Source organism: the organism of the source record quoted next, unplaced genomic scaffold, assembly GCF_019419815.1.
Source record: "Pyrus x bretschneideri cultivar Hongxiangsu unplaced genomic scaffold, Pyrus_bretschneideri_v1 Contig57, whole genome shotgun sequence".
Taxonomy (NCBI): domain Eukaryota; kingdom Viridiplantae; phylum Streptophyta; class Magnoliopsida; order Rosales; family Rosaceae; genus Pyrus; species Pyrus x bretschneideri.
In genome coordinates this window covers 1,383,582-1,409,876 of record NW_025999795.1, presented here as the reverse complement: position 1 = coordinate 1,409,876, position 26,295 = coordinate 1,383,582, and the positions used below count along the sequence as shown (strand labels likewise).

Below are 26,295 nucleotides of genomic sequence, written 5' to 3'. Positions count from 1 at the left end.
TCCCTTCCATCTGGATTCTTTGGATCTTTCAATCTCATCTATTCAATCGAAAATCAAACGGCTAAGAATTAATCCCTTGTTCATCTTCTTTTGTCTTCATCGTCCTATGTTTATCTTCTTTCACCTTCTAATGTTCATCTTCTTCCTTTTTCTTCCCTCTTCTCCAACTCTCCTAGCTCTAGAATTGAAGGATCTCGAGGATCCGGATGGAAGGGATCCAGAGAGAATGCAGTTCACTAATTACTGATATGGCCAACAAAAACTTAGTTTAGGTGCAAAAGAAAAAGTACACTGTAGCTAATTTGGTTAAGCCCAAAATCTGTATTAAGCAAGTTTTATAATCTTGTTAAATAGCATTTTCTTTAATTATTATTTATATATGATTTTGGCAGTCCTACTTTGGTGATACGTAATAGTTAAATGCTACGTGTATTGGATAACTTGAATTAAAAGCATTTGATGTCCAATGCAACCAATCCAAGTCAACTTATAACATTTCGGTTGGAAGAAATAATGTTGTTTTAATGCATCAGTTGGAGATGCTCTAAGAAGAAAATGAATTTGATGATCACTTTTTTCAATTATATACTCATGAGCTATGCAAATTTAAATTTAAAATTTTTATCTTTGGACAAATGATAGCTAATTTGTGCTAAATTTATCTAAATTATGAGGGGAGACATGGCAACTGTCGGTTGCAATTTCTAATCACAATCGACAACATCAAATACAGTCCCCGCTATCACCTCGCTCCCAGTCCCACCAAAGTAGCCAAATCAAGGTCAATCATCGATTGGCAACCGAGAAGAGGGCATAGAAAGAAGAAGCATAAGCTCAAATCATCAGAATCATTAGACAGGTTGTAGGGGTGGGTATAAAAATCGTGGAACCGAGAAATCGAATCGAGTTGACAAAAAAAAGTTAACTTAGGTTCAAGAACTAGACCGAACTGTTCAATGCAGTTCCGATTTCGGTTTTCATATTCGCGGAACCACTTAGAACCGAACCTTGAATATAAATAATTAATTAGGATTTGAAAATTTTCTGAATTGTAACTGTTTGATCGTGTTTCTTAATAAAAGTGCTTCCGTCTTCGTTTCTAGATTGTTAAATTAGTAAACCATAATAGGTTTGGTGAGCTAAATTTGTTAGTTATGTGTTTTTGTTTTGTGAATTGTTGATATGAATATATTCATTAACTTAAAGTTTTGGTGCCATTTAACTTTTAAATCTCCTTCAATTGTAGGTCACCATTCTTTATGATTAATCATGCATGTTCTTCGTTGTGTGATCCAATTACTATATTTTACCATAAAATTCTTCGACTTTTTTATGTGCTTTAAATGTATGTTTGCAAGATTCAAATGATTTAGTATTTAGAACCGTAAACCTACATAAACTGAATTAGAGCTGTAGTAAACCAAACCAGAGCTATTTTAGTAACAAACTTAAACAGAACCTTACCAAACCGAATTGTTGGTATTTTCTGATTCTGGTTCCAATTTTAGGGTAAAGCTAGATTAAGCTGCACTGTGCCCACCCTACCTAGTTGACTTGATTGGTTGACTTGTGAAAATGAAAGCTCCTGGAGATTTCTTTGACAATGCGTGTATGAATTGGATCCATGGCCTTGGCCGGCTCCCTTGACTTCCAACTATTGCATTTCTTGGAACTCTTCTGACACTTGATCATTTTTCCTTTTTCTTCTTCCCTAGTTTTCGAGTCGTTTCTTTTCTTTATCCCGGCAAATAATCTGCTAGGTTAGAATTTGAGGCACTGGCAAATGGCCATGGAGGTTCAAATTCCGCGGTAAGCGAAAGCTATCCTTTTTATGTTTGCCATTTTGAATTTTTAGGGTAAAAGTTCTAAGCCAATTGCTGTTTGTAAATGTTGTATAATTCAGGCTACATCACTGTGACTTAGAAGAAAATGCCGCAGAAAAATTCCCAAAGAATATTAGGGAAGCACTGAAAAAATTGCCCAAGAAAAAGATTCTTGATTTACCAGAGCTAGTCCTGCAGAGGTGGAATCAGATAGTTTTAGTTTTCTGTGTTATCGCACTCTCAACCGATCCTTTGTTCTTGTACCTCCTTACGGTTAACAACGAACAGAATTGCCTTACCCTGGACAAAACATTGGCGACCGTAACTGCGCTTCTGCGTTTCAGCATCGATTTCTTTTATATATTTCATATCATTTTTCAATTCCGTGCAAGCAATGTTGCTCATTCTTTTCAAACCTCCCGACAAGGCGAATCGGCTGCAGAGACTCGGGCAAGAGCACGGAAATATTTGTTGATGTACCTACTGGTCGACATGCTTATAATTCTTCCACTTCCACAGGTATGGAAAGCCATTTTATATATAGTTGAACTATAATATTTACAAGGTATGCTAGCTTATAAGCTTGCTCTGATCTGTCCAGGTGCTAATTTTTGCTGTCATTTCAAAAATTAAACATTCGAGGGCTTTCTTTGTCGCAAGTATATGGAGAAATATGTTTGTCCTTCAATATCTGCTAAGGTTTTTTAGAATGGGCTTTTCGTTAAAAGTAGCTCTAAGGGGTTCTAGCATCCTTGCCGAATCTGCATGGGCTGATCTCTTTCTTTTTATGCTCGCCGGTCATGTAAGTTCCATAACCATTTCTAATTCGGGTGATGCTTGAGAGACCATTTTGATATAAAGATGGAATCCAACCATCAACCGCCAATCATATGGTTTTTAAAATATTGTTTAAAACAAAGATGGTCTCCTGTCACTTTCCTTTCTAATCAGTCCTTCGACATCTGAAACGCTTTTGTTGTTCTGTATACGAATTTTCTGGTTCTGTACGTAGGTGACTGGAGCCTTCTGGTATTTTTTTTCTATAAAAAGAATAACGAAGTGCTGGGGAGAAGCCTGCGAATATCATGGAGGTGCGCACTGCTATTCATTTGCAGCTAACGCACCCGTATACAACTCTTGCTCTGCAAACACAATGAATTTTGGAATATACTATGATGCCCTTGAATCTATAGTTCTGGATTCAACTCCTTTTGTAAAAAGGATTTCTTACTGCTTCTGGTGGGGGATACAAAATCTAAGGTTATTACTTATCCAAATTATCCTACTATTGAGAGAATCTAAGGATTTCTTACTGCTTCTGGATTAAGCGCTTTTGAGAATATCCTCTTATATGTTTAGTTGTATCGTGTTATTGCAGCTCCCTCGGCCAAAGCCTCAAACCCACAACTATCTACGTATGGGAGATATACTTTTCACTTGCTGTTTCGATAACAGGCTTGGTGCTACTTGCAATTCTTGCTGGAAATCTGCAGGTTGGTGCTAAACCATTCCCTCCTAGTTCTTTATCTAATTATCAAATGACTGATTGCGCATCGGTTTATCAGATAATCTAATTTACTTATGTAAACCTGATGAGCAGCCTTTTGGTTATCACTTGTCACACAGGAATATGTGCTGTCAAAAATTGCAAGATCGGAGAAAATGAGATTGAAGAAACCAGAAATAGAAATGTGGATGTATTTCCATTCACTTCCTCGGAGTCTAAAGGCACGGATTTGGCAATCCGTGAAACACAAACTGAAAGAAAATATACGCATTGACGTGGAGAATTTTCTTCACCTTCTACCCGTCGAACTTTGTAAGGATATAAAATGGCATCTCTGCTCAGGTCCACTCAGAGAAGTGCCAATACTTCAAACCATGGACGAACAGCTGTTGGAAGCTATCTGCAAACATCTCACGCCGGTGCTATACGCAAAGAACAGCATCATTTTTCATGAGGGAGAGCCAATTGCTGAGATGCTCTTCGTCACACGCGGTAAGCTATTGACTTACACCGCCTCTGCTACTGCTAGGGTAAGATTTCTTGGCAAAGGTGACTTCTATGGAGAAGAGCTTTTCGATTGGGTGCTGATCAACTGTGCCAACTTATCTAACTTCCCCTTGTCAACTGAAACTATCAAGGCGCAAACGGAAGTTGAAGTGTTTGTTCTAAGGGCGCAGCAGTTGAAGACGGTAGTCTCTAAATTCTGGTGGCTTTTCACCAAAGAGCAACGCCGCCACTCGAGCCTTAATACTAGCTTTAACGTGGAGCAATGGAAACCAAGGGCAGCTTATGCTTTGCAAGCAGCTTGGCGTCGCCATAAAAAGGAAACGAGGTGCGAAGGAGAAGTTAATTATTGAGAAGCTCTCCATTGTACTGCTACTTTGTAACAAGTAGACTTTATTTCTATATAGGGTTAAGTAAAGAATCATTGGTTATTCGCTCAAGCACCCGAAGTTTCGTGTTTGAAACTCTCTTCCCGTGTTGTAGGTTGGTTTCTCTCAAATCACACTTCTCATTATATGTCAACATTTGATAGACCATTGAGAATTTGCCCCATCGAACTTTAGAAGTAAGAAGTATAACTTTAGGTACTCCATAGACGCCACAGCCAGAGGATGATGAACACTCAATAGAAATTGTAGCAATAAGGTTATTCAAAACGTTATTTTTCATGTGCCTCTTACCACTAATTGATTTTAGAATGGATGCTCATATGTATTTTAATGAACTTTGTGTTGTGATTGGCTCATATCTTGAGCTGGCAACAATGAATTAACCCGTGTGCTTTCGGTAGTGGATGATTTGTGACTTTGTGTGTTTGCTTTTGGTGGAAATATCACATGTCTGTGGACTGCATTGAAAGTGACAAGTGCTACAAAGGAAAAGCAAAAGTAGGTTTGCTTTTTGACTTTGGGAGCATTTTGTTAGAAATGTGATGACTTGGCCTTTATTTAAAGACAACGAGTCGGCCTTTTCACTTTCGGTGTCATTTTGTATTTTTTTATTTGTGTGGTCACGGTTAAGTCATATCAACATTTTATATTACTATTCATTTTTGTATTATTATCTTTATAAAAAAATAATAATAATATAAAATATTAACGTGGCTTAACCGTGACCACACAAAACAAGAGGGTACGAGAGGGCACCGAAAGTTAGAGGACAGATAATCCTTGTCCTTTATTTAATGCAAGGAAATGCTTGTGTTAGGCATGCTTGCCGAGTGAGAGAGTAAGCGTCATGGAAGTATCCAAGGGGGTGAGCATCCGGCTCTCCCATGGAAAGGTTGAACATGGGTTGAGAGAAATTAAGAGAGTTAGAGTGAAAGATCTCTGGTGAAAGAACTCTTAGGGGTAGAGTGAGGCTTTTGGAAAAATTCTATGAGTGGGTGTACAAGAGATTCGGGATTGGATTATGTCAATTTAATTCATATGTACTTGTACCATTATTCTCATAGTGAAGATCAATATCCCTCCGACGACATAGGCAGGTTTTTGCCGAACCTCGTAAATTTCTCAGTGTCTTTATTTCTTGTATTTTATTCTGTTTAACTGTGGGTCTATATCTTGGTGAGGTAACGAGGCACAACACTTTGCTCTCATAAGCATCAAAAGACAAAAAGAAACGGTTAAGATTTAACTAGATCTTAATAAGTTAAATCTCAATCGTTATTTCATGAAACAAATGTGCCGGAGATAATCATGCATATTCTAATATGGTATTGTTATAGACATATTGGGTGCAATGAGTTATGTGCATTCATGTCACACTCAATAGGGATGTGCTATCCACACATCCCTTTTTATTTCTCACACACCATTTGTTAATTTTTGTCTATTAATCTTCTTCAATTTATCCGATCTGACAGTCGAAAATTAGAAGAGTGTGTGAGAAGTAAAAAAAGGTGTGTGGATATTACATCCCCACTCAATATATATGTATTCTAAAAAAAAAGGCCTACAATTAAACCTCCATAAATTAATAGCCTTGGAACCATGGAAAATCTATTAATCTAGCAAACATTGAATTTATCAAGGTATTTCTTATTTTCTTAAATATTGTATTTTTTATTAATTTTTCGCTTTACAAACTAACAATTCTATATATTTGTTAACCAAGATTTAACGGGTATTAATTTATCAGATATTAAATTATCGAGGTTGTACTTATTTGCTTCTGCTTGTATACTGATATATGATGTATGTACTCGTATTTCGGCACATGGATCTCTCCTAATTTACTACACGCTGATCACTTTTTGTTTGGGTGGAAAGGGAGGGGTTGGAATCATCTTTTATGTGCTTTTATCTTGATATACTTTTAGATCAAACGTCTAAGGGTGACATCACCACTGCTTAAGGGTGGGAAGAAAAGCACTAAATCGAAACCGAACAGTAAATTATTGCACCTCATGCAAAGTCGGAAGGGTTAGCTAACTTGTGGGAGAGGAAGGACTGCAAGAATGTCAATTAGGAAGTATGACGAGTGATACCTCCTTGCAATAGCCCAAGCATCTTCAACTAAAACACCTCTTCCAAACACTCGAGAAGGAGCGATAAATCCAGTACAAAACTGGAAAATTATGTGAACAATACAAAATATATTTGCGAATGAACGCAGAACACTAGCTGTTATCTCCATCTTCCTGTCCAAACCAAGGCACATTTTCTTATCATCGATCACAGGGATGTAAAAGAACAAGGGATCAAGGGAGACGGCAATAATACATACCAATACAAATATCTTATTCCACTTCTGAAGGAATGGCCCTTCACGTACTTCTCTTGCTGAAAATTCATGACTACAATTTGTTTTCGATAGAATCTTCAAACGGAAAGTTAACCTCCAAACGTTTGAATAACCCGAAGAGCTTCCTCGTGCAGCACCAAGTTTCCAAAAGTAGTCCCTAGACAACGATTCAAAGTGAAGCAAAATGAGTTCAACATAGAAACTTCTGTAATTTCACAAGATGTTTCGTAGAATTACTCTCCTAAATGCGTTAATAAAAGAGGAAACTTTATCTGGGGTCCAACAGCAATATCAAATTGCAGTTTGCCCCAATTCAAAAAGCAGAAATCGCACTAACGCTGGATATCCATACAAAAATATCTTCGTTTGAGTAATATCTCCCCAATTTAGCATCCATTTTTTTCATACATTCATAAAATCAATGCTAACAACAAAATATAGTAAGTAAATAAAAAATATTGTCACAAATGGAACAACAGGACCTCTTGCATTCAAAATTTGAACCAAAAGCCAACGAATTTCAACAAAAATAATTGATATTTTTGGATTTCCAATTTCATAGTCCTTTCCAAAAAAGACCAGAAAAACTAAATCTTTTACATTTCAAAAACTAAAAATCCAATCTTTGAGGTAAAACCACCGTTCTAAAAATCCCCGCCTAGACACTAGACAGGTTGACCACCATCCTGATTAATGCATAGGCATTTGAAAATTTAGAAAGGAGCGCCTAGACCTAGTGAGGCACCCGCTTAAGCACCCACCTAGCCCGCCTAGACCTACCTAGACACCCGCCTAGGTTGTGACTCACTTAGAAAAAAAATAGATAACTTAATTTCGCATTTTTTTAATAAATTGTAAGAGACTTATTGAATACTTAAATGAACACACATTATATGTTTGTTGCTCATATTTTCATTATGTTTCAGTACTTCATAATATACAAGTAATTCTATTTTATAATTTATGAATTAATTATATATATTCATATTTATTTACCAAAAATATAACAGATTTACTTAAATTTGCCTAGAACCGGCCTAGCTGCCTAAACACTAGGCCCTAACCTGACGCCTGATTAACGCCTAGCATTTTTTAAAACCTTGGGTAAAACCTTGTTATTGAAACAAAAGAAAAAAGGAACAGAAACAACAAATTGAAGAAAACCCAACAACAAAAGCGGCGAAAATACAATAACTCACCAAACAATAAAGTCTGAGAGTGACCAAGAGAGCAGATTGTCCATGGCAGAACAACCCAAACAGAAGCTTCTCCTTATGATTATCTTCCAAGACCCAGATAGCTTTTAATGCTCGATATTCAATCAGTGACATAGAGAGAGATTGATTAAAGAGGAAGAAGAAGAAGAAGACGAAGGTTCTGGGAAATGCGTAGGGCAATAAGTGAGTCGGTGGGTCTCCGAGTCAAGTGATTTGAACACTCCGTCGGCCTACCCTCCTCATGATTAAATAAATTATAGACTTTGAGACAAGCGTTTGGACAAAGACAGAGAGAGAGGAAGTACTGGTTTGGTGAGGTGCTTTTATAAAAACTATCATTTATAACCAAAACCTCACATCAATATTGACACACCCCGACCGAAATCAAGGCGTGCTGGGCATCACGTAAACTGACACACCCCGACTAAAATCAAGACGTGCTGGCCGTCACGTCATCGATACAAATATTTCGGCATGACCTGTCACAAATATACCAAATTACCCTCAAAATGAAAAACAAACGCCAAAGAGATCTATTTGTGTTCTTTTTCATTTTAGGGTTTAATTATTTTCATATCTCAATTCGAATCCAAAAAGATAGAAAGAGGAGCCTGATGAAATTAAACATTTAATAAAGAGGTATTTATTCTAATGGAAATTAAGTCAATCAAATTATCAAATTTCCTTTCTTAATTTACAAGCCTACAACGAAGATCATGATAAAAATTTCACATAACTACAAATTTTGAATATTCTTGTGTGATAATTAATTGATATTTCTTAGAAAATTTTGTTAGAACTATTAACTTCTGGATATTTTATAAATAGTATTCGGTAGGTAATTTTTTTTTTTTTTTTATGAAACTGCGATTACATGTTCTTATGCATTCTGCATATGATCTCTTTAAGTAGAGGGTTACCCAAATTAGGCATTTAATTAAGGGAAATTTGTCACATCCCAGCCCGAAGCGGATCACTTTCCCGGCCCGCTCCACCACCGTAGCACGATATTGTCTGCTTTGGGCTTATCATTCCCTCACGGTTTTGTTTTTGGGAACTCACGAGCAACTTCCCAGTGGACCACCGATCATGGGATTGCTCTAGCCTCCTTCTCGCTTAACTTTGGAGTTCCTACGAAACCCGAAGTCAGTGAGCTCCTAAAAGGCCTCGTGCTAGGTAGGGATGAGAATATACATTTAAGGATCACTCCCCTGGACGATGTGGGATGCTACAGTCCACCCCCCTTAGGGGCCCGACGTCCTCGTCGGCACACACACGGCTAGGGTTAGGCTCTGATACCAATTGTCACATCCCGGCCCGGAAGGGACCACTTCCTGGGCCCGCTCCACCACCGTAGCACGATATTGTCCGCTTTGGGCTTACCATTCCCTCACGGTTTTGTTTTTGGAAATTTACGAGCAACTTCCCAGTGGGTTACCTATCATGGGATTGCTCTAGCCCTCTTCTCGCTTAGCTTCGGAGTTCTTATGGAACCAGAAGCCAGTGAGCTCCCAAAAGGCCTCGTGCTAGGTAGGATGAGAATATACATTTAAGGATCACTCCCCTGGGCGATGTGGGATGTTACAAAATTCACTCCAGACAAGTGCATTAGAAGATGAGAATATTTTAGATCGATTTTATGGTGATTGGCTTCTTCCGTGAGGAGAATCATATATATGACGATTCAAATCCAAAGTCTAAGAAAATTGATGTTGTTGCTTCTGGATCTCAATATGGCAATGTTACTGGGGAACAACGATGCTTAATTAGGTTTTGGTTTTAGGTGTAATTAAGCTTTAATTTTGAGGGTATTTGGGTCTATTCAAATGAATTTTTGAATTGTTTTATAAAAACTAACATTAATGAATTTTTGTGCTAAATTTTGACTATAAATGATAAATACCCTTTGAAAATTAAATGATAATTAATGTCATAAGCTCAAGCCATCAGACTCTGGTTGACTTTATTGGTTGCCTTGTGAGGAATGAAATCTCCTCGAAGTTTCTTTGAGAATATCTGTGTGAATTGGATCCATGCCCTTTAATGGCTTTGTTGACTTGAAGGAACTTGTCGGTCTTAGCACTTTTTAGGGTCGCCGTTGCTGCTGCTTTCTACTTACAACATGTTGCATTTCTTGGAACTCAAACGGTTTTCATGAAACCTTTCTGACACTTGATCTTTTTGCTTCTTTCTTCATCCTAGTTTCTGAGTCTCTTCCTTTCTTTAACCCGGCAAATAATGCTAGGTTAAATTTTGTGGCGCTGGCAAATGGCAATGGAGGTTCAAATTTCATGGTTAGAGCAGTTCCAGTGTGGGAACCCTCCCCTAGGCAATACATTATTTAATCCACCTAGTGAATAGTAACTGCCCTTAGTGAACAATAACTGCCCTTAATAAACAGTAATAGTCTTTTGCATCTCCACCGTTGCACTTGAATAGCTCTGGCAATAGGTAATAAAATATTAATTTTTTTCTCACCCAATCCATCAAACATCCCCATCACCCTTTCCCTTTTTTTTTTGTTTGACCGGTTCTTCTTCCTATCTCTCTCTTTTATTTCTATCTCTCTTTCCTTTTTCCCCCTCGTTTACCTTTTTCCCTCATTCCACTATCATCATCTCTCCTCTTCTCTGCTTCATTCCTCCCTCCTCGATTTCTCCTTCTTCCCTAATCTTCGTCTTCCTCTCCTCTTCTCTGCTTTCATTCTTTTCCTTTCCTCTTCCACTACCCTTCTCTCTACACATAGCGTGTGACATCCCACATCGTCCAGAGGAGTGATCCTTATATGTATATTCTCATCCCTACCTAACACGAGGCCTTTTGGGAGCTCACTGGCTTCGGGTTCCGTTAGAGTTAAGCGAGAAGGGGGCTAAAGCAATCCCATGATGGGTGACCCACTGGGAAGTTACTCGTGAATTCCCAAAAACAAAATCGTGAGGGCGTGGTCAGGGCCCAAAGCTGACAATATCGTGCTACGTGGTGGAGCGGGCCCAGGAAACGGTTTTGCCCGGGTCGGGATGTGACATAGCGGCAACTGCTTGTCGGGACTAGAATTTCTCCCTAATTTTTCGCGACTCGTTCTAAGTCCTAGCCATGATTCCTGAATAGTGAGTTCAATCTGATGATTCTTTTTTTTTTTTTTAAATTTCTTGTTTGATTTATTTACTGCCGATCGAATTTGATCCCATATACGGTGGTTTTAGAACGGCAGTTTTATTGGAAAATTTAGTTTAATTTAATTTTTTTGAAATTGATTCTGCATAGTTGATGTTTTTCGTTCGAATTGAGGGTTTGGGTGTGTAGATTCAAGTCAAATGAGGGGGAAGGAGAACGGGGGGATGTCAAGGTCGGCGCATGCACCGATGCCGTACATCGGCCACACATCACACAGCCCTCAGGCTCTTGGGCTGTCGATTCCTGCATGGCCTCTCGCTCGGGCCTGCTCGGGCTCGCGCACCAGCACACGCTGGACTTCATCACTCAGGCTCTTTGGCCCTGTTCCTGCGCCTGTCCCTAGGGCTGGAGCACACGGTGGAAGTGCTCTAAGTAAATGCTGTCCTTTTTATGTTTGCCATTTTGGAGTTATGGGAAAAAGTTATAAGCCAATCATTTATACAGTAACACATGATGTATCACCACGTGTATCGATCACATTGAAAAATCTTTCATACCCGGAGAGCAAAGTAGAAAAACACGTGGCATACTAGTATTACGGGTCTCAAAACCCCTCGTGGATGAGGCAGCAACATATGACTCCTAAAGTGGGAGAGATTTTTTAATGTGACCGGTACACGGATGGTACATCATGTGTCAATAAACAAATGGTGGGATATGTATGCTCAAAGGTTAATAACTTAAAAAATAAAATTTCTCTTCATTCTTATTAAAACACGTGATCACCACATTATGTACTACTTGTGTTCCTGTCCGAATTAAAAATTTCTCCTAAAATGGATGCATGAAAGCCGCCACGTGGCCACCTCTATTCACTGACAAGCTACAAAATGCATCTGTCTCTCTTTCTCTCCTCTCTCTATCCACCTCCTGAATCTCGCTCACTTCGTCGCTCTCTTACTTTCTCTCTTTAGGGTTCCATATTCTATCAGATTTTTAGAGCGAGAAAATTGTACTTTAAACATACCCTTTACTTGATATTATATTAGTAAAGCGCTAGCGCTCCAATAGACTAAGGCTCTTCTGCATGGAGCTGATTGGATCACACTTTTAGATTCGGATCCTCGCCGTCTGCGCCCGGTTTATTCAATCCGATCCGATCCGACTTGGTGCTCCAACTCGAAGATTTCCAATCCGCAATTCTGTAATCAATTCAACGTTTTCTCCTTAATTTCATCGCAAAATTTGATTGAATTTAGCTCTTGATCTGCATTTGGTTGGCCGTGGATGTTATGTGTTTTCTGTTTGTGAACTTGTCAATTAACTTCCTGTTTGGTTGCCGAGAAAGCTGAGGAGGTAAGTGATAGAAACTAGAAAATGTTGTTTTTATTTCGCATCTTCTTGTTGCTTGTTCATGGAATTAACTTTAGCTCAATCGGAGAGGCTGGATTAATCGATTTAGTCTAAATTTTGTTAGTTACATTGGCATCTTTTGGTGATTTTCGATTTCTGCTGTGCATTTGCAGAAGATCTGGTTTCCGCTGGTGGACCGGTTTATGTTTAGATGATATGCAGAAGATCTGGTTTCCGCTGCTGTGCATTTGCAGAAGATCTGGTTTCCGCTGGTGGACCGGTTTATGTTTAGATGATATGCAGAAGATCTGGTTTCCGCTGCTGTGCATTTGCAGAAGCTCTGGTTTCTGCTGTGCATTTGAAAACCCTTTTTACATGTCGAAATTCAAAAATACAAACAGAAAAGCAAAGAAAGCTACAGACTGTTTAACGTACAACAAACGTTTGAAATATGCCTTAGACTCATTCAAAAAAATTTCAGATGAAACCACATTTGAATATTTAATGTCATTAGACTCAGAAGATCGGTTGCCTTTATTTGTTGACTCTATTTGTTGACTTTATCTGTTGACTTGTGAGGAATGAAATCTCCGCGAAGTTTCTTTGAAAATATCTGTTTAAACTGAATCCATGCCCTTGAATGGCTCCGTTGACTGGAAGGAACTTGTCGGCTTTCGCACTTCTTAGGGTCGCCGTTGCTGTTGCTTCCTACTTCCAACATATTGCATTTCTTGGAACTCAACCGGTTTTCATGAAACCTTTCTGACACTTGATCTTTTTGCTTCTTTCTTCATCCCTAGTTTTCGAGTCTTTTCCTTTCTTTAACCCGGCAAATAATCTGCTAGGTTAAATTTTGTGGCACTGGCAAATGGCAATGGTGGTTCCAATTCCACGGTAAGCGAATGCTGTCCTTTTTATGTTTTCCATTTTGGAGTTATGGGAAAAAGTTCTAAGCCAATTTCTGTTTGTAATATGTTGTACTCAGGCTACATCACTATGACTTGGAAGAAAATGCTGCAGAAACATTTCCGAAGAATATTAGGGAAGCACCGAAAAAATTCCCCAAGAAAAAGCTTCTTGATTTATGGGAGTTCGTCCTGCAGAGGTGGAATCAGATACTTTTAGTTTTCTGTGTTATCGCTCTCTCAACTGATCCTTTGTTCTTTTACCTCCTTACGGTTAACAACGAGCAGAAATGCTTTACCCTGGACAAAACATTGGGGACCGTAATTGCGCTTCTGCGTTTCAGCATCGATTTCTTTTATGTATTCAATATCATTTTTCAATACCGTGTATGCATTGCTGCTCATTCTTTTCAAGCCTCTCGACGAGGCGAATCGGTTGCAGAGACTCGGGCAAGAGCACGGAAATATTTGTCGATAGACCTACTACTCGACGGGCTTATGATTCTTCCATTTCCACAGGTATGGAAAACCGTTATATATATAGTTAAGCTATAATATTTACAAGGTATGCTAACTTATATGCTTGCTCTGATCTGTCCAGGAGCTAGTTTTTTCTGTCTTTCCCAAACGAAATAACTCGACGGTTACCGGTGAAACAAATCTATTGATCTTGATGTTTGTGTTTCAATATCTGCTAAGGGCTTTTCGAATCGGCTCTTTGTTAAAAGTAGCTCTAAGGGGTTCTAGCATCTTCGCCGAATCTGCATGGCCTGATCTCTTTCTTTTTATGCTCGCTGGTCATGTAAGTTCCATAACCATTTCTAACCGGGTGATGCTAGAGAGACCATTTTGATGTATAGAAGGAATTCAATCATCAACCGCCACATCATGTGTTTTACAAAATATGGTCTAAAAAGATTGTCTCCCTATCATTTTCCTTTCTAATCAGTTCTTCAACATTCTGAAACGCTTTTGTTCTTCTATATTCCAATTTTCTGGTTCTGTACGTAGGTTACTGGAGCCTTTTGGTATTTTTTCTCACTAGGAAGAATAGCAACATGCTGGCGAGAAGCCTGTGCGCACTGTTATTTATATTGCGATGACACATTTGGAACTAAACCATTGGTAGACGACTCTTGCTCTAAAAACACAACGAATTTTGGAATATACACTGATGCCCTTGACTCTATAGTTCTGGATTCAACTCCTTTTGTAAAAAGGATTTCTTACTGCTTCTGGTGGGGGATACAAAATCTAAGGTTTTGCTTATCCAAATTATCCTACTTTTGAGCGAATCTCTTTTATACCGCTTCTGGATTCAACAATTTTTGAGAATCTCCTCTTATATGTTTAGTTGTATCGTGTTATGTAGTTCCATCGGCCAAAGCCTCAAGCCCTCTACAATCCACGTATGGGAGATATACTTTTCACTTGTTGTTTCGATATCTGGCTTGGTGCTAATTGCAATTGTTGCTGGAAATCTGCAGGTTGGTGCTAAACCATTCCCTCCTAGCTCTTTATCTAATTATCAAATGACTGTTTGCGCATTGGTTTATCAGATATTCTAATTTGCTTATGTAAACGTGATGAGCAGCCTTTTGTTAACACTTGTCACACAGAAATATTTGCTGTCAAAAGTTGCGAGATCGGAGGAAATGAGATTGAAGGAACAAGAAATAGAATTGTGGATGTATTACCATTCACTTCCCCGGAGTCTTAAGGCGCGGATTTGGCAATCCATGAAACACAAACTGAAAAAAAACATACGCGTTGAGAATTTTCTTCGCCTTCTTCCCGTGGAACTTTGTAAGGATATAAAATGGCATCTCTGCTCAGGTCCACTCAGAGAAGTGCCAATACTTCGAACCATGGACGAGCAACTGTTGTTCGCCATCTGCAAATATCTCACGCCGGTTCTGTACGCGAAGAACAGCATCATTTTTCATGAGGGAGAGCCACTTGCTGAGATGCTCTTCGTCACCCGCGGTAAGCTATTGACTTACACCGCCTCTGCTACTGCTAGGGTAAGATTTCTTGGCAAAGGTGACTTCTATGGAGAAGAGCTTTTCGATTGGGTGCTGATCAACTGTGCCAGCTTATCTAACTTCCCCTTTTCAACTGAAACTGTCAAGGCGCAAACGGAAGTTGAAGTGTTTGTTCTAAGGGCGCAGCAATTGAAGACGGTAGTCTTTAAATTCTGGTGGCTTTTCACCAAGGAGCAACGCAGCCACTCGAGCCTTAATACTAGCTTTAACGTGGAGCAATGGAAACCAAGGGCAGCTTATGCTTTGCAAGCAGCTTGGCGTCGCCATAAAAAGGAAACCTCCACGATGCGAAAAGTGAATTTGTGACCGCGTGCTTCCCGGGAATATGGCTGCTTTTTATCTTGTGAATTTGTAAATTTTTTTTTATTTTTATTTTTTTGTGAAGCTTGTGACAGCAAAAATCACTATTCAAAAGCCTGCTGGCTTTATACATAATTTTTTATTTGAGGGACATTTATGTTTATTTTTTTTTATGAAGCTTGTGACATCAAAAATCACTATTCTGCCGGCTTTATACAGTATATTAGAACTTATATAACCAAAGAGAGCAACAAGAAAAGCATAGAAAGGAAAGCGTCGAATTTGAAACCAAGTTACCCGCCAGCAGCTGCAGACCAGACGACGAGCAGTTGTAGACGGTGGTGAACGGATGAAGTTCTTCAACTAGAGTCTGATTTCTGAAGTTCGAGTGAAGAAATAAAAAGGTAGATCCCAAATTTTATACACGGAATCATTTCAAATTTTTTATCAATATCACGGTTATATCTCAATTATCCCTATTTTCTTCGGATTAAGTGCAACTACGTACCTAGAAAGTCAGATATTCGTATCCCGACAGTCTGCTACAAGTATCCCAACAGTCAACTACGTATCCATCGCGTATCGTATCCTGCGTGTCAGATACGGGATGTGGGGGTAATCCTCCGTGTTTGTGCATCGTAGACATCCGCTGTAGCTAAAGTGGCAAAGTCCACGTCTGCGCATGACCCTTTTTTATGTTTGGTTCACAGAATGCTTGTATAATATCTGCGGTCCCTTGCAACGAAAACGATGTTTGTGTCATGAGATACATATAATAATGCTCATATATTTTCTCAGCAAGGTAAGAGATGCAGTGTATTCAATTGAGAATTTGAGAGACTTTAATAGATTTATAAATTTATAGATTTTTATGGAGTTTAATTGATTTGTAGAGATTCTGTATAAAATTTTGATTCAATTATCTCGAAATCTCATGGGAAGAGATGAGATTTGTGGATGTTTAAAATACACTACGAAATCTCTCAAATTCCCTCTAATTCCTCAACTTTCTCAAATTCTTTAAAATTAATTTCTAATTGAATACACCTAAATGTTATAAACTTTTTAAAAATTCTAATTGAATACACCTTGAATTTCAGAGAATCACTCAAAATTCTGATTGAATACCGCTAGATTCATTAAAAGAATTAAAATCCTTCAAAATCTCAATTGAATACACCGAAGATAAAACACCTGGTTGTGAGGATCCGCTATTCCTTCCGCAAGGACCAGGATCCTCTCATAATCTAAGGATGAGGATCCTCATGACCAAGAGATGTAGGCCGTTGGATGAAAATCCAACGGTTACAAACAAAGGATCCCTTTAAAATTATAATAATTATAACCATTGAATTTTCATCCAACGGTCCACATCAATTGATCATGAGGATCCTCATCCTTAGATTAGGAGAGGATCCTGATCCCTGCTGCAACACCTTGTAAGCATGCTTTATCACCCTTCCCTTCCACTCACTTCTCTGTTGCAACTTTTCTCGTTTACATCTTCGTACTTCCACTCGTCTTGTCGCTCACTTTATGCTCATTATCCATTCCGTGCGGTGTCTGACAACTGCTTACTTAGCACCCCATCTTTCTTTAAGGCTCTGTACCATCGTTGGCTAACAATCATTTGGTTATGCCATTTTAGGCTTTGCTCTAACCGAAGTTATTGCATTGTTTGCTGCAATGGTGGCCTTTTTGATCTCTTATCCGCCAAAGCAATCCACAACTTAAACACTCCATGATTATTATTTTACCTTTTAAACTCAAGCTCAGATGACACTTCTCTCGTTGTTTTGCAAAACAAAAACTCATGAACCAGGATAATAAGCTGTAATTTTAATCAAAACAGCATAATTTTCCCTGTATAGATGGGATATGGCAAATGTTGGTTGCAATTTCTAATCACAATCCACAACATCAAATACAATACCCGTTATCAGATGTCAATGTTTTTTGACGGATCAATGACATAAATGTACTTGTTCCAAAACCCCTAGTATGAATCCATTCTAATCGGTTATACAAAAATAAGAGCATTCCCGGGTACCTTTTACATCTTTTTCTGAAATCTGAACCGCATTCGCCTTCCAACGGAAGTATCCAATCGAGGTCAGTTACCGATTGACAACTAAGGAGAGGTGTACAAAGAAGAAGCATATATAAGACCAAGTCATCAGATCAAGCATATATAAAATTACATGATTTCATAGTTTAATTGCATAAATGAATAGTATGCCTTACGAGTTTTATGAACTAATTTTATGTTAAGCATGTTTATGGCATATGTTGTTTATTGTCTCATTTTTTGTGAGGAATTAATTATTAGCCTACATTGAGCTATAGTTTGATATATCGTATATTCTATAAAAACCATGAACCAGTAGACTATCTGATGGATGACGATAGGATGCTAGAACATGTTTTAGAAATCCCTCTTTATAGTATAGATGATGTATGACTTTATACTATGAAGTGGTTATTTTTGAGAGGCGTAACTATTTGTATGTACCTAGTGGACACTATGCCGCCTGGGGCGAGGATCTAGTGTTGGCAGTTAGGTCGGGAGAAATAATCCCTAGCTACGAGCTGAGGGACATGGAGCAAGCATTGGGCGGGGAGTTGGTAATCTCTGGCTACGGGTGCAGAGACCACGGTGCTGTCATAAGGCCAAGAGTTATATTTATTCAGTTATCTTACTAGCAGCACACCGCGCTTACGAGACGATTTGTGAGACGATTGATATTTTGATTTCTGCGATGTTTTTCTGCGATATGTCTTTTGAGATGTTTTTGGCATGCTAGGGTTTTCAGCAAACCTATCACTTATTATGCTAGTAGTTTTCTTTATATAAACTGTGGGGGTTAGTATCTTGATAACTGTTTTATTATTATTGTATATATGAACCTGGTCCACTCACCTTTGTTTTGCGCCCCCATTCAGGTCTTAGAATCGAGGCATACAATCCCAGTGTCAAGGCACTTCAGCATCGGCATCTTCGAGCCCTCTCGGTGTAGGACCCACTCCTTTATTCATTCAATTTTATATTATTTCTTTTAGTGTTCTAATTAGCTGTATGCTCTGAACACGTTCCTAAGTTGTTAATTCATTGTATTTCAATTCATAACCCTTATTTATTTCTCATTCTTAGCTTTTGTATCAATTAATGGCCTTCGTCATCATCGGGTGTCGGCCAGCACATGTTTATCCTGGTATTTGAGCAATATCAGGGTCGGGACATGTCATGATGTATCATCACGTGTACCGATCACATTGGAAAATCTTTCATACCCGGAGAGCAAAGTAGAAAAACACGTGGCATACTAGTATTACAAGTCTCAAAACCCCTCGTGGATGCGGATGCAACATATGACTCCTAAAGTGGGAGAGATTTTTCAATGTAACCGGTACACGGGATGGTACATCATGTTTCTATAAACAAATGGTGGGATATGTATGCTCAAAAGTTAATGACTTAAAAATAAAATTTCTCTCCGTTCTTATTAAAACACGTGGTCACCACGTCATGTTGTACTATTTGGGTTCCGTCAGAATTAAAAATTTCTTCTAAAATGGATGCATGAAAGCCACGACGTAGCCACCTCTATTCACTGACAAGCTACAAAAAGCATCTGTCTCTCTTTCTCTCCTCTCTGTATCCACTTCCTGAATCCCGCTCACTTACTTAGTCTCTCTCTTACTTTCTCTCTTTAGGGTTCCATATTCTATCAGGTTTTTAGAGCGAGAAAATTGTACTTTAAACATACCTGTGCACGCATGGAGCTGATTGGATCACACTTTTAGATTCGGATCCTCGCCGTCTGCGCCCGGTTTATTCAAGCCGATCCGATCCGACTCGGTGCTTGTCAATTAACTTCCCGTTTGGTTGCCGAGAAAGCTGAGGAGGAAAGTGATAGAAACTAGAAAATGTTGTTTTTATTTCTCATCTTCTTGTTGCTTGTTTATGGAATTAACTTTAGCTCAATCGGAGAGGCTCGATTAATCGATTTACTCGAAATTTTGTTAGTTACATTGGCATCTTTTGGTGATTTTCGATTTCTGCTGTGCATTTGCAGAAGATCTGGTTTCCGCTGGTGGACCGGTTTATGTTTAGATGATATGCAGAAGATCTGGTTTCCGCTGCTGTGCATTTGCAGAAGATCTAGTTTCTGCTGTGCATTTGAAAACCCTTTTTACATGTCGAAATTCAAAAATACAAACAGAAAAGCAAAGAAAGCTACAGACTGTTTAACGTACAACAAACGTCTGAAATATGCCTTAGACTAATCAACTTCTTGTGAGATAAGACTTATTCAAAAAAATTTCAGATGAAACCACATTTGAAAATTAAACGATAATTAATGTCATCAGACTCAGGAGACTGGTTGACTCTATTTGTTGACTTGTGAGGAATGAAATCTCCGCGAAGTTTCTTTGAGAATATCTGTGTGAACAGGATCCATGACCTTGAATGGCTCGGTTGACTGGAAGGAACTTGTCGGTTTTAGCACTTCTTAGGGTCGCTGTTGCTGCTGCTTCCTACTTCCAACATATTGCATTTCTTGGAACTCAACCGGTTTTCATGAAACATTTCTGACACTTGATCTTTTTGTTTCTTTCTTCATCTTAGTTTTCGAGTCTTTTCCTTTCTTTAACCCGGCAAATAATCTGCTAGGTTAAATTTTGTGGCGCTGGCAAATGGCAATGGAGGTTCAAATTCCACGGTAAGCAAATGCTGTCCTTTTTATGTTTGCCACATTCAAAAAAATGGCAAATGGCAATGAGATAAGACTCATTCAAAAAAATTTCAGATGAAACCACATTTGAATATTTAATGTCATTAGACTCAGAAGACCGGTTGCCTTTATTTGTTGACTCTATTTGTTGACTTTATCTGTTGACTTGTGAGGAATGAAATCTCCGCGAAGTTTCTTTGAAAATATCTATGTGAACTGGATCCATGCCTTTGAATGGCTCTGTTGACTGGAAGGAACTTGTCGGTTTTTTAGCACTTCTTAGGGTCGCCGTTGCTGCTGCTTTACTTCCAACATATTGCATTTCTTGGAACTCACCCGATTTTCATGAAACCTTTCTGACACTTGATCTTTTTGCTTCTTTCTTCATCCCTAGTTTTCGAGTCTTTTCCTTTCTTTAACCCGGCAAATAATCTGCTAGGTTAAATTTTGTGGCACTGGCAAATGGCAATGGTGGTTCCAATTCCACGGTAAGCGAATGCTGTCCTTATTATGTTTTCCATTTTGGAGTTATGGGAAAAAGTTCTAAGCCAATTTCTGTTTGTAATATGTTGTACTCAGGCTACATCACTATGACTTGGAAGAAAATGCTGCAGAAAAATTTCCGGAGAATAGTAGGGAAGCACCGAAAAAATTCCCCAAGAAAAAGCTTCTTGATTTATGGGAGTTCGTCCTGCAGAGGTGGAATCAGATACTTTTAGTTTTCTGTGTTATCGCTCTCTCAACTGATCCTTTGTTCTTTTACCTCCTTACGGTTAACAACGAGCAGAAATGCTTTACCCTGGACAAAACATTGGGGACCGTAATTGCGCTTCTGCGTTTCAGCATCGATTTCGTTTATGTATTTCATATCATTTTTCAATACCGTGTATTCATTGCTGCTCATTCTTTTCAAGCCTCTCGACGAGGCGAATCGGTTGCAAAGACTCGGGCAAGAGCACGGAAATATGCGATAGACCTACTACTCGACGGGCTTATGATTCTTCCATTTCCACAGGTATGGAAAACCGTTTTATATATAGTTAAGCTATAATATTTACAAGGTATGCTAACTTATATGCTTGCTCTGATCTGTCCAGGAGCTAGTTTTTTCTGTCTTTCCCAAACGAAATAACTCGACGGTTTCCGGTGAAACAAATCTATTGATCTTGATGTTTGGGTTTCAATATCTGCTAAGGGCTTTTCGAATCGGCTCTTTGTTAAAAGTAGCTCTAAGGGGTTCTAGCATCTTCGCCGAATCTGCATGGCCTGATCTCTTTCTTTTTATGCTTGCTGGTCATGTAAGTTCCATAACCATTTCTAACCGGGTGATGCTAGAGAGACCATTTTGATGTATAGAAGGAATTCAATCATTAACCGCCACATCATGTGTTTTACAAAATATGGTCTAAAAAGATTGTCTCCCTATCATTTTCCTTTCTAATCAGTTCTTCAACATTCTGAAACGCTTTTGTTCTTCTATATTCCAATTTGCTGGTTCTGTACGTAGGTTACTGGAGCCTTTTGGTATTTTTTCTCACTAGGAAGAATAGCAACGTGCTGGCGAGAAGCCTGTGCGCACTGTTATTTATATTGCGATGACACATTTGGAGCTATAACATTGGCAGACGACTCTTGCTCTAAAAACACAGCGAATTTTGGAATATACACTGATGCCCTTGACTCTATAGTTCTGGATTCAACTCCTTTTGTAAAAAGGATTTCTTACTGCTTCTGGTGGGGGATACAAAATCTAAGGTTTTGCTTATCCAAATTATCCTACTTTTAAGCGAATCTCTTTTATACCGCTTCTGGATTCAACAATTTTTGAGAATCTCCTCTTATATGTTTAGTTGTATCGTGTTATGCAGTTCCCTCGGCCAAAGCCTCAAGCCCTCTACAATCCACGTATGGGAGATATACTTTTCACTTGTTGTTTCGATATCTGGCTTGGTGCTAATTGCAATTCTTGCTGGAAATCTGCAGGTTGGTGCTAAACCATTCCCTCCTAGCTCTTTATCTAATTATCAAATGACTGTTTGCGCATTGGTTTATCAGATATTCTAATTTACTTATATAAACGTGAGGAGCAGCCTTTTGTTATCACTTGTCACACAGAAATATTTGCTGTCAAAAGTTGCAAGATCGGAGGAACTGAGATTGAAGGAACAAGAAATAGAATTGTGGATGTATTACCATTCACTTCCCCGGAGTCTTAAGGCGCGGATTTGGCAATCCATGAAACACAAACTGAAAAAAAACATACGCGTTGAGAATTTTCTTCACCTTCTTCCCGTTGAACTTTGTAAGGATATAAAATGGCATCTCTGCTCAGGTCCACTCAGAGAAGTGCCAATACTTCGAACCATGGACGAGCAACTGTTGTTCGCCATCTGCAAATATCTCACGCCGGTGCAGTACGCGAAGAACAGCATCATTTTTTACGAGGGAGAGCCACTTGCTGAGATGCTCTTCGTCACCCGCGGTAAGCTATTGACTTACACCGCCTCTGCTACTGCTAGGGTAAGATTTCTTGGCAAAGGTGACTTCTATGGAGAAGAGCTTTTCGATTGGGTGCTGATCAACTGTGCCAGCTTATCTAACTTCCCCTTGTCAACTGAAACTATCAAGGCGCAAACGGAAGTTGAAGTGTTTGTTCTAAGGGCGCAGCAGTTGAAGACGGTAGTCTCTAAATTCTGGTGGCTTTTCACCAAAGAGCAACGCCGCCACTCGAGCCTTAATACTAGCTTTAACGTGGAGCAATGGAAACCAAGGGCAGCTTATGCTTTGCAAGCAGCTTGGCGTCGCCATAAAAAGGAAACCTCCACGATGCGAAAAGTGAATTTGTGACCGCGTGCTTCCCGGGAATATGGCTGCTTTTTATCTTGTGAATTTGTGAATTTTTTTTTTATTTTTATTTTTTTGTGAAGCTACTGACAGCAAAAATCACTATTCAAAAGCCTGCCTGCTTTATACATAAGATTTGATGCATTATTTTGGGCTGTTTTTGAAATTTTTTATTTGAGGGACATTTATGTCCATTTATATTTTTTATGAAGTTTGTGACACCAAAAATCACTATTCTGCCGGCTTTATACGGTATATTATAACTTATATAACAAAGGGAGCAATAAGAAAAGCATAGAAAGGAAAGCGTCGAATTCGAAACCAAGTTACCCACCAGCAGTTGCAAACCAAACGACAAGCAGTTGTAGACGGTGGTGAACGGATGAAGGTCTTCAACTAGAGTCTGATTTCTGAAGTTCGAGTGAAGAAATAAAAAGGTAGATCCCAAATTTTATACACGGAATCGTTTCAAATTTTAGGTCAATATCACGGTTATATCTCAATTATCCCTACTTTCTCCGGATGAAGTGCAACTACGTACCCGAAAAGTCAGATACTCTTATCCCAACAGTCTGCTACAAGTATCCCAGCAGTTAACTACGTATCCATCGCGTATCGTATCCCACGTGTCAGATACGGGGTGTGGGGGTAATCCTCCGTGTTTGTGCATCGTAGACATCCGCTGTAGCTAAAGTCGCTAAGTCCACGTCGGCGTATGAACCTTTTTTATGTTTGGTTCACATAATGCTTGTATAATATCTGCGGTCCCTTGCAACGACAGCGATGTTTGTGTTATGAGATACATATAATAATGCTCATATATTTTCTTAGCAAGGCAAGAGATGTATTCAATTGAAAATTTGAAAGATTTTAATGGATTTATAAATTCATGGATTTTTGTGGAGTTTAGTTGATTTGTAGAGATTTCATATAAAATTTTGATTCAATTATCTCGAAATCTCATGGGAAGAGGTGAGATTTGTGGATGTTTAAAATACACTACGAAATCTCTCCAAGTCCCTCTAATTCCTCAACTTTCTCAAATTCTTTAAAATCAATTTCTAATTGAATACACCTGGAATGTTATAAACTTTTTAAAAATTCTAATTGAATACACACGGATTTTTAAGGATTTTAATAAACTATCTTAAAATTCTAATTGAATACACCTTGAATTTCAGATAATCACTTCATTAAAAAAATTAAAATCTCTCAAAATCTCAATTGAATACATCCCTTGGAAAGGAAGATAAAACGCCTGGCTGTGAGGATCCACTATTCCTTCTGCTGCAACATCTTGTATGTAACAACCCGTTTCGGAATTTACGTAAGAAAATGAGTATTTTTGTATTTTTTCACTAAGTTTGGGGGATACTTTCCATTTTAAAATTGTTTTTGAGCCTTAATTGGTGAGCCCAAGGGGCCCACCCCCTGTTTTGTTCCCGGTTCCCGGTTCCCTTTCCCTTTTCCTTTTTTCTGAAAAGTCTCTTCTCTCTAGTCTCTCTTTCTTCCTCTGTGATTTCTCCATCCCCCCTCTCGGTCCGACAAGAACACACACACACACACCCATGCCCACACCTATAGCTCTTTTCGAACCCCATGGTTGTGTTTTGGACGTTAAATCACGAAGAAACCACCTCGGAGACATTTCTCAGTTTTCCGGCGAGCACCGCCCCTTTCGAGGCAATTTCCGGCCAAACCACGGTGAGTTGGCCGGCGTGCAAGGTATCAATCTCTTCATCTCGCTGAGTACTACAACTTTCCATTTTGTTTCACCCAATTTCATTGAGTATTGAAGAAGTTATGCTCATTTGAATCTTACCCAGTTTCCGGCGGACACCCGTGGCTTCAAGGCTGTTTTCCGGCCAACTCCGACCACGATGACGGGAACCAAGGGTATATTTCGATTCCTTACCTTTGGGGCTTCATTTTGGTATATTGAATGACATGTTTTGGTTGAGTTTTGAGCTCCAACGGAGCTTGGGAATTCTCCGGCCGAAAACCGGCATTCTCCCTCCTTGGAATTCGGCGACCACCAAACCCAAAGGCCTTAGGGCCCTGGTTGCAAGCCCAAACCCATTACCCTTTTAATTGGGCCATTGGGCCGTGAGGTTTCAAACCCAAACCCACTTTCCCTCTAACCCAAACCCAACCCACCTAAAACCTAAACCCAATTACCCTAACCCAATACCCTAAAGACCAAACCCGTGACCCTGATCTGTTGACCCGGACCCGGACCCGTTGACCGTTGACCCGGTCAACGGTTATCGTTGACTTTGACTGGTCAACGTTGACTTTGACCTCGGGGTTGACTTTTTGGGTTTTCGTGCGGGACCTCTCATAAGCTAATTTCGACGTTCTGAACCCGTTTCTGATGTCCGTTTCCCAAATTCAATCGTTTGAATAGAGTTTGACTAAATGTACCGTTTATGTGCTTAGGGGCGATTATTTGTGGCGTTTCCTTCTTCGCTAGATGGCGTAGCTTTTTGACAGCGAAGTACTGTGAGTGGACCCCTTCTAAAAATGCATATTTTGATAGTATAAATGCATACATGAAAAGCATGATTTGATGATTATGTTTTATGAAACGTTTTACGAGATAACATGCTTACTGAGGCTAGTTTGAATTATTACTATTTTTCCTATAACCCATGTTCCTGTAGAATATCTGATGGATGACGATATGATATTTAGAACATGTTTAGAACACCTCTTTATAGTATAGATGATGGATGACTTTATACTATCAAGTTGATTTTCAAATATATGTATGTTCACTAGTTTTGTACTTACCTAGTGGTCCTTTCCGCTACGGGACGTAGGGATAGATTCGGTCCGTCCCGGGCGACGGTTTGGTGTTGGCATAGGGCCTGGAGTGTGTTTTCCTCTAACTGTCTGCTCAGAGACGGGGAGCCGGCATGGGGCCTGAAGTGTATTTTCCTCTGACTGTGTGCTCAGAGACGGGGAGCCGGCATGGAGCCTGGAGAGTTGTATAGGACATTCACTAGTGTTTATAATATTTACATGTTATGATTTGAGATATTGCACGACATGCTAGGTTTCGGAAAACCTATGTTTATCATTATATTTGTGTTTTCATAAAACCTGGGGGTTAGTACGTTGATAACTGTTTTGTTATATATATATATATATATATCAACTTGGCCCACTCATGTTTGTTTTGCGCCCCCTTCAGGACTTA

General features: G+C 39.1%; 2 protein-coding genes across 10 annotated transcripts; one reads left to right on the top strand and one right to left on the bottom strand.

Annotated features, from left to right (window-relative positions):
* Positions 1-1,646: 1,646 nt before the first annotated feature.
* LOC103943450 (cyclic nucleotide-gated ion channel 1) lies at positions 1,647-23,240 on the top strand. Of its 8 annotated transcripts, none has more exons than XM_048571108.1 (7): positions 1,648-1,809; positions 1,904-2,342; positions 2,425-2,625; positions 2,836-3,083; positions 3,202-3,316; positions 3,450-4,154; positions 15,487-15,666. In XM_048571108.1, exons 1-7 carry the CDS (start codon positions 1,784-1,786, stop codon positions 15,517-15,519), a joined length of 1,767 nt encoding a protein of 588 aa, XP_048427065.1. In that variant the 5' UTR covers positions 1,648-1,783; the 3' UTR covers positions 15,520-15,666. The 8 variants fall into 8 exon arrangements, with proteins under 8 accessions (XP_048427068.1, XP_048427065.1, XP_048427064.1 ...); XM_048571115.1 differs by lacking the exons at positions 1,648-1,809; positions 1,904-2,342; positions 2,425-2,625; ... (1 more) ...; positions 3,202-3,316; positions 3,450-4,154 and adding exons at positions 12,725-13,157; positions 13,249-13,368; positions 13,611-13,687; ... (1 more) ...; positions 14,180-14,427; positions 14,541-14,655 and having other exon boundaries at positions 14,788-15,666; XM_048571107.1 differs by lacking the exon at positions 15,487-15,666 and having other exon boundaries at positions 3,450-4,502.
* Positions 6,208-8,084, bottom strand: LOC125471117 (cyclic nucleotide-gated ion channel 1-like). 2 transcript variants are annotated; one of them, XM_048571117.1, is made up of 3 exons: positions 7,779-8,082; positions 6,562-6,736; positions 6,208-6,475 (listed from the first exon to the last, which is right to left on the bottom strand). In XM_048571117.1, exons 1-3 carry the CDS (start codon positions 7,820-7,822, stop codon positions 6,455-6,457), a joined length of 240 nt encoding a protein of 79 aa, XP_048427074.1. In that variant the 5' UTR covers positions 7,823-8,082; the 3' UTR covers positions 6,208-6,454. The 2 variants fall into 2 exon arrangements, with proteins under 2 accessions (XP_048427074.1, XP_048427073.1); XM_048571116.1 differs by having other exon boundaries at positions 6,208-6,736; positions 7,779-8,084.
* Positions 23,241-26,295: the final 3,055 nt, after the last annotated feature.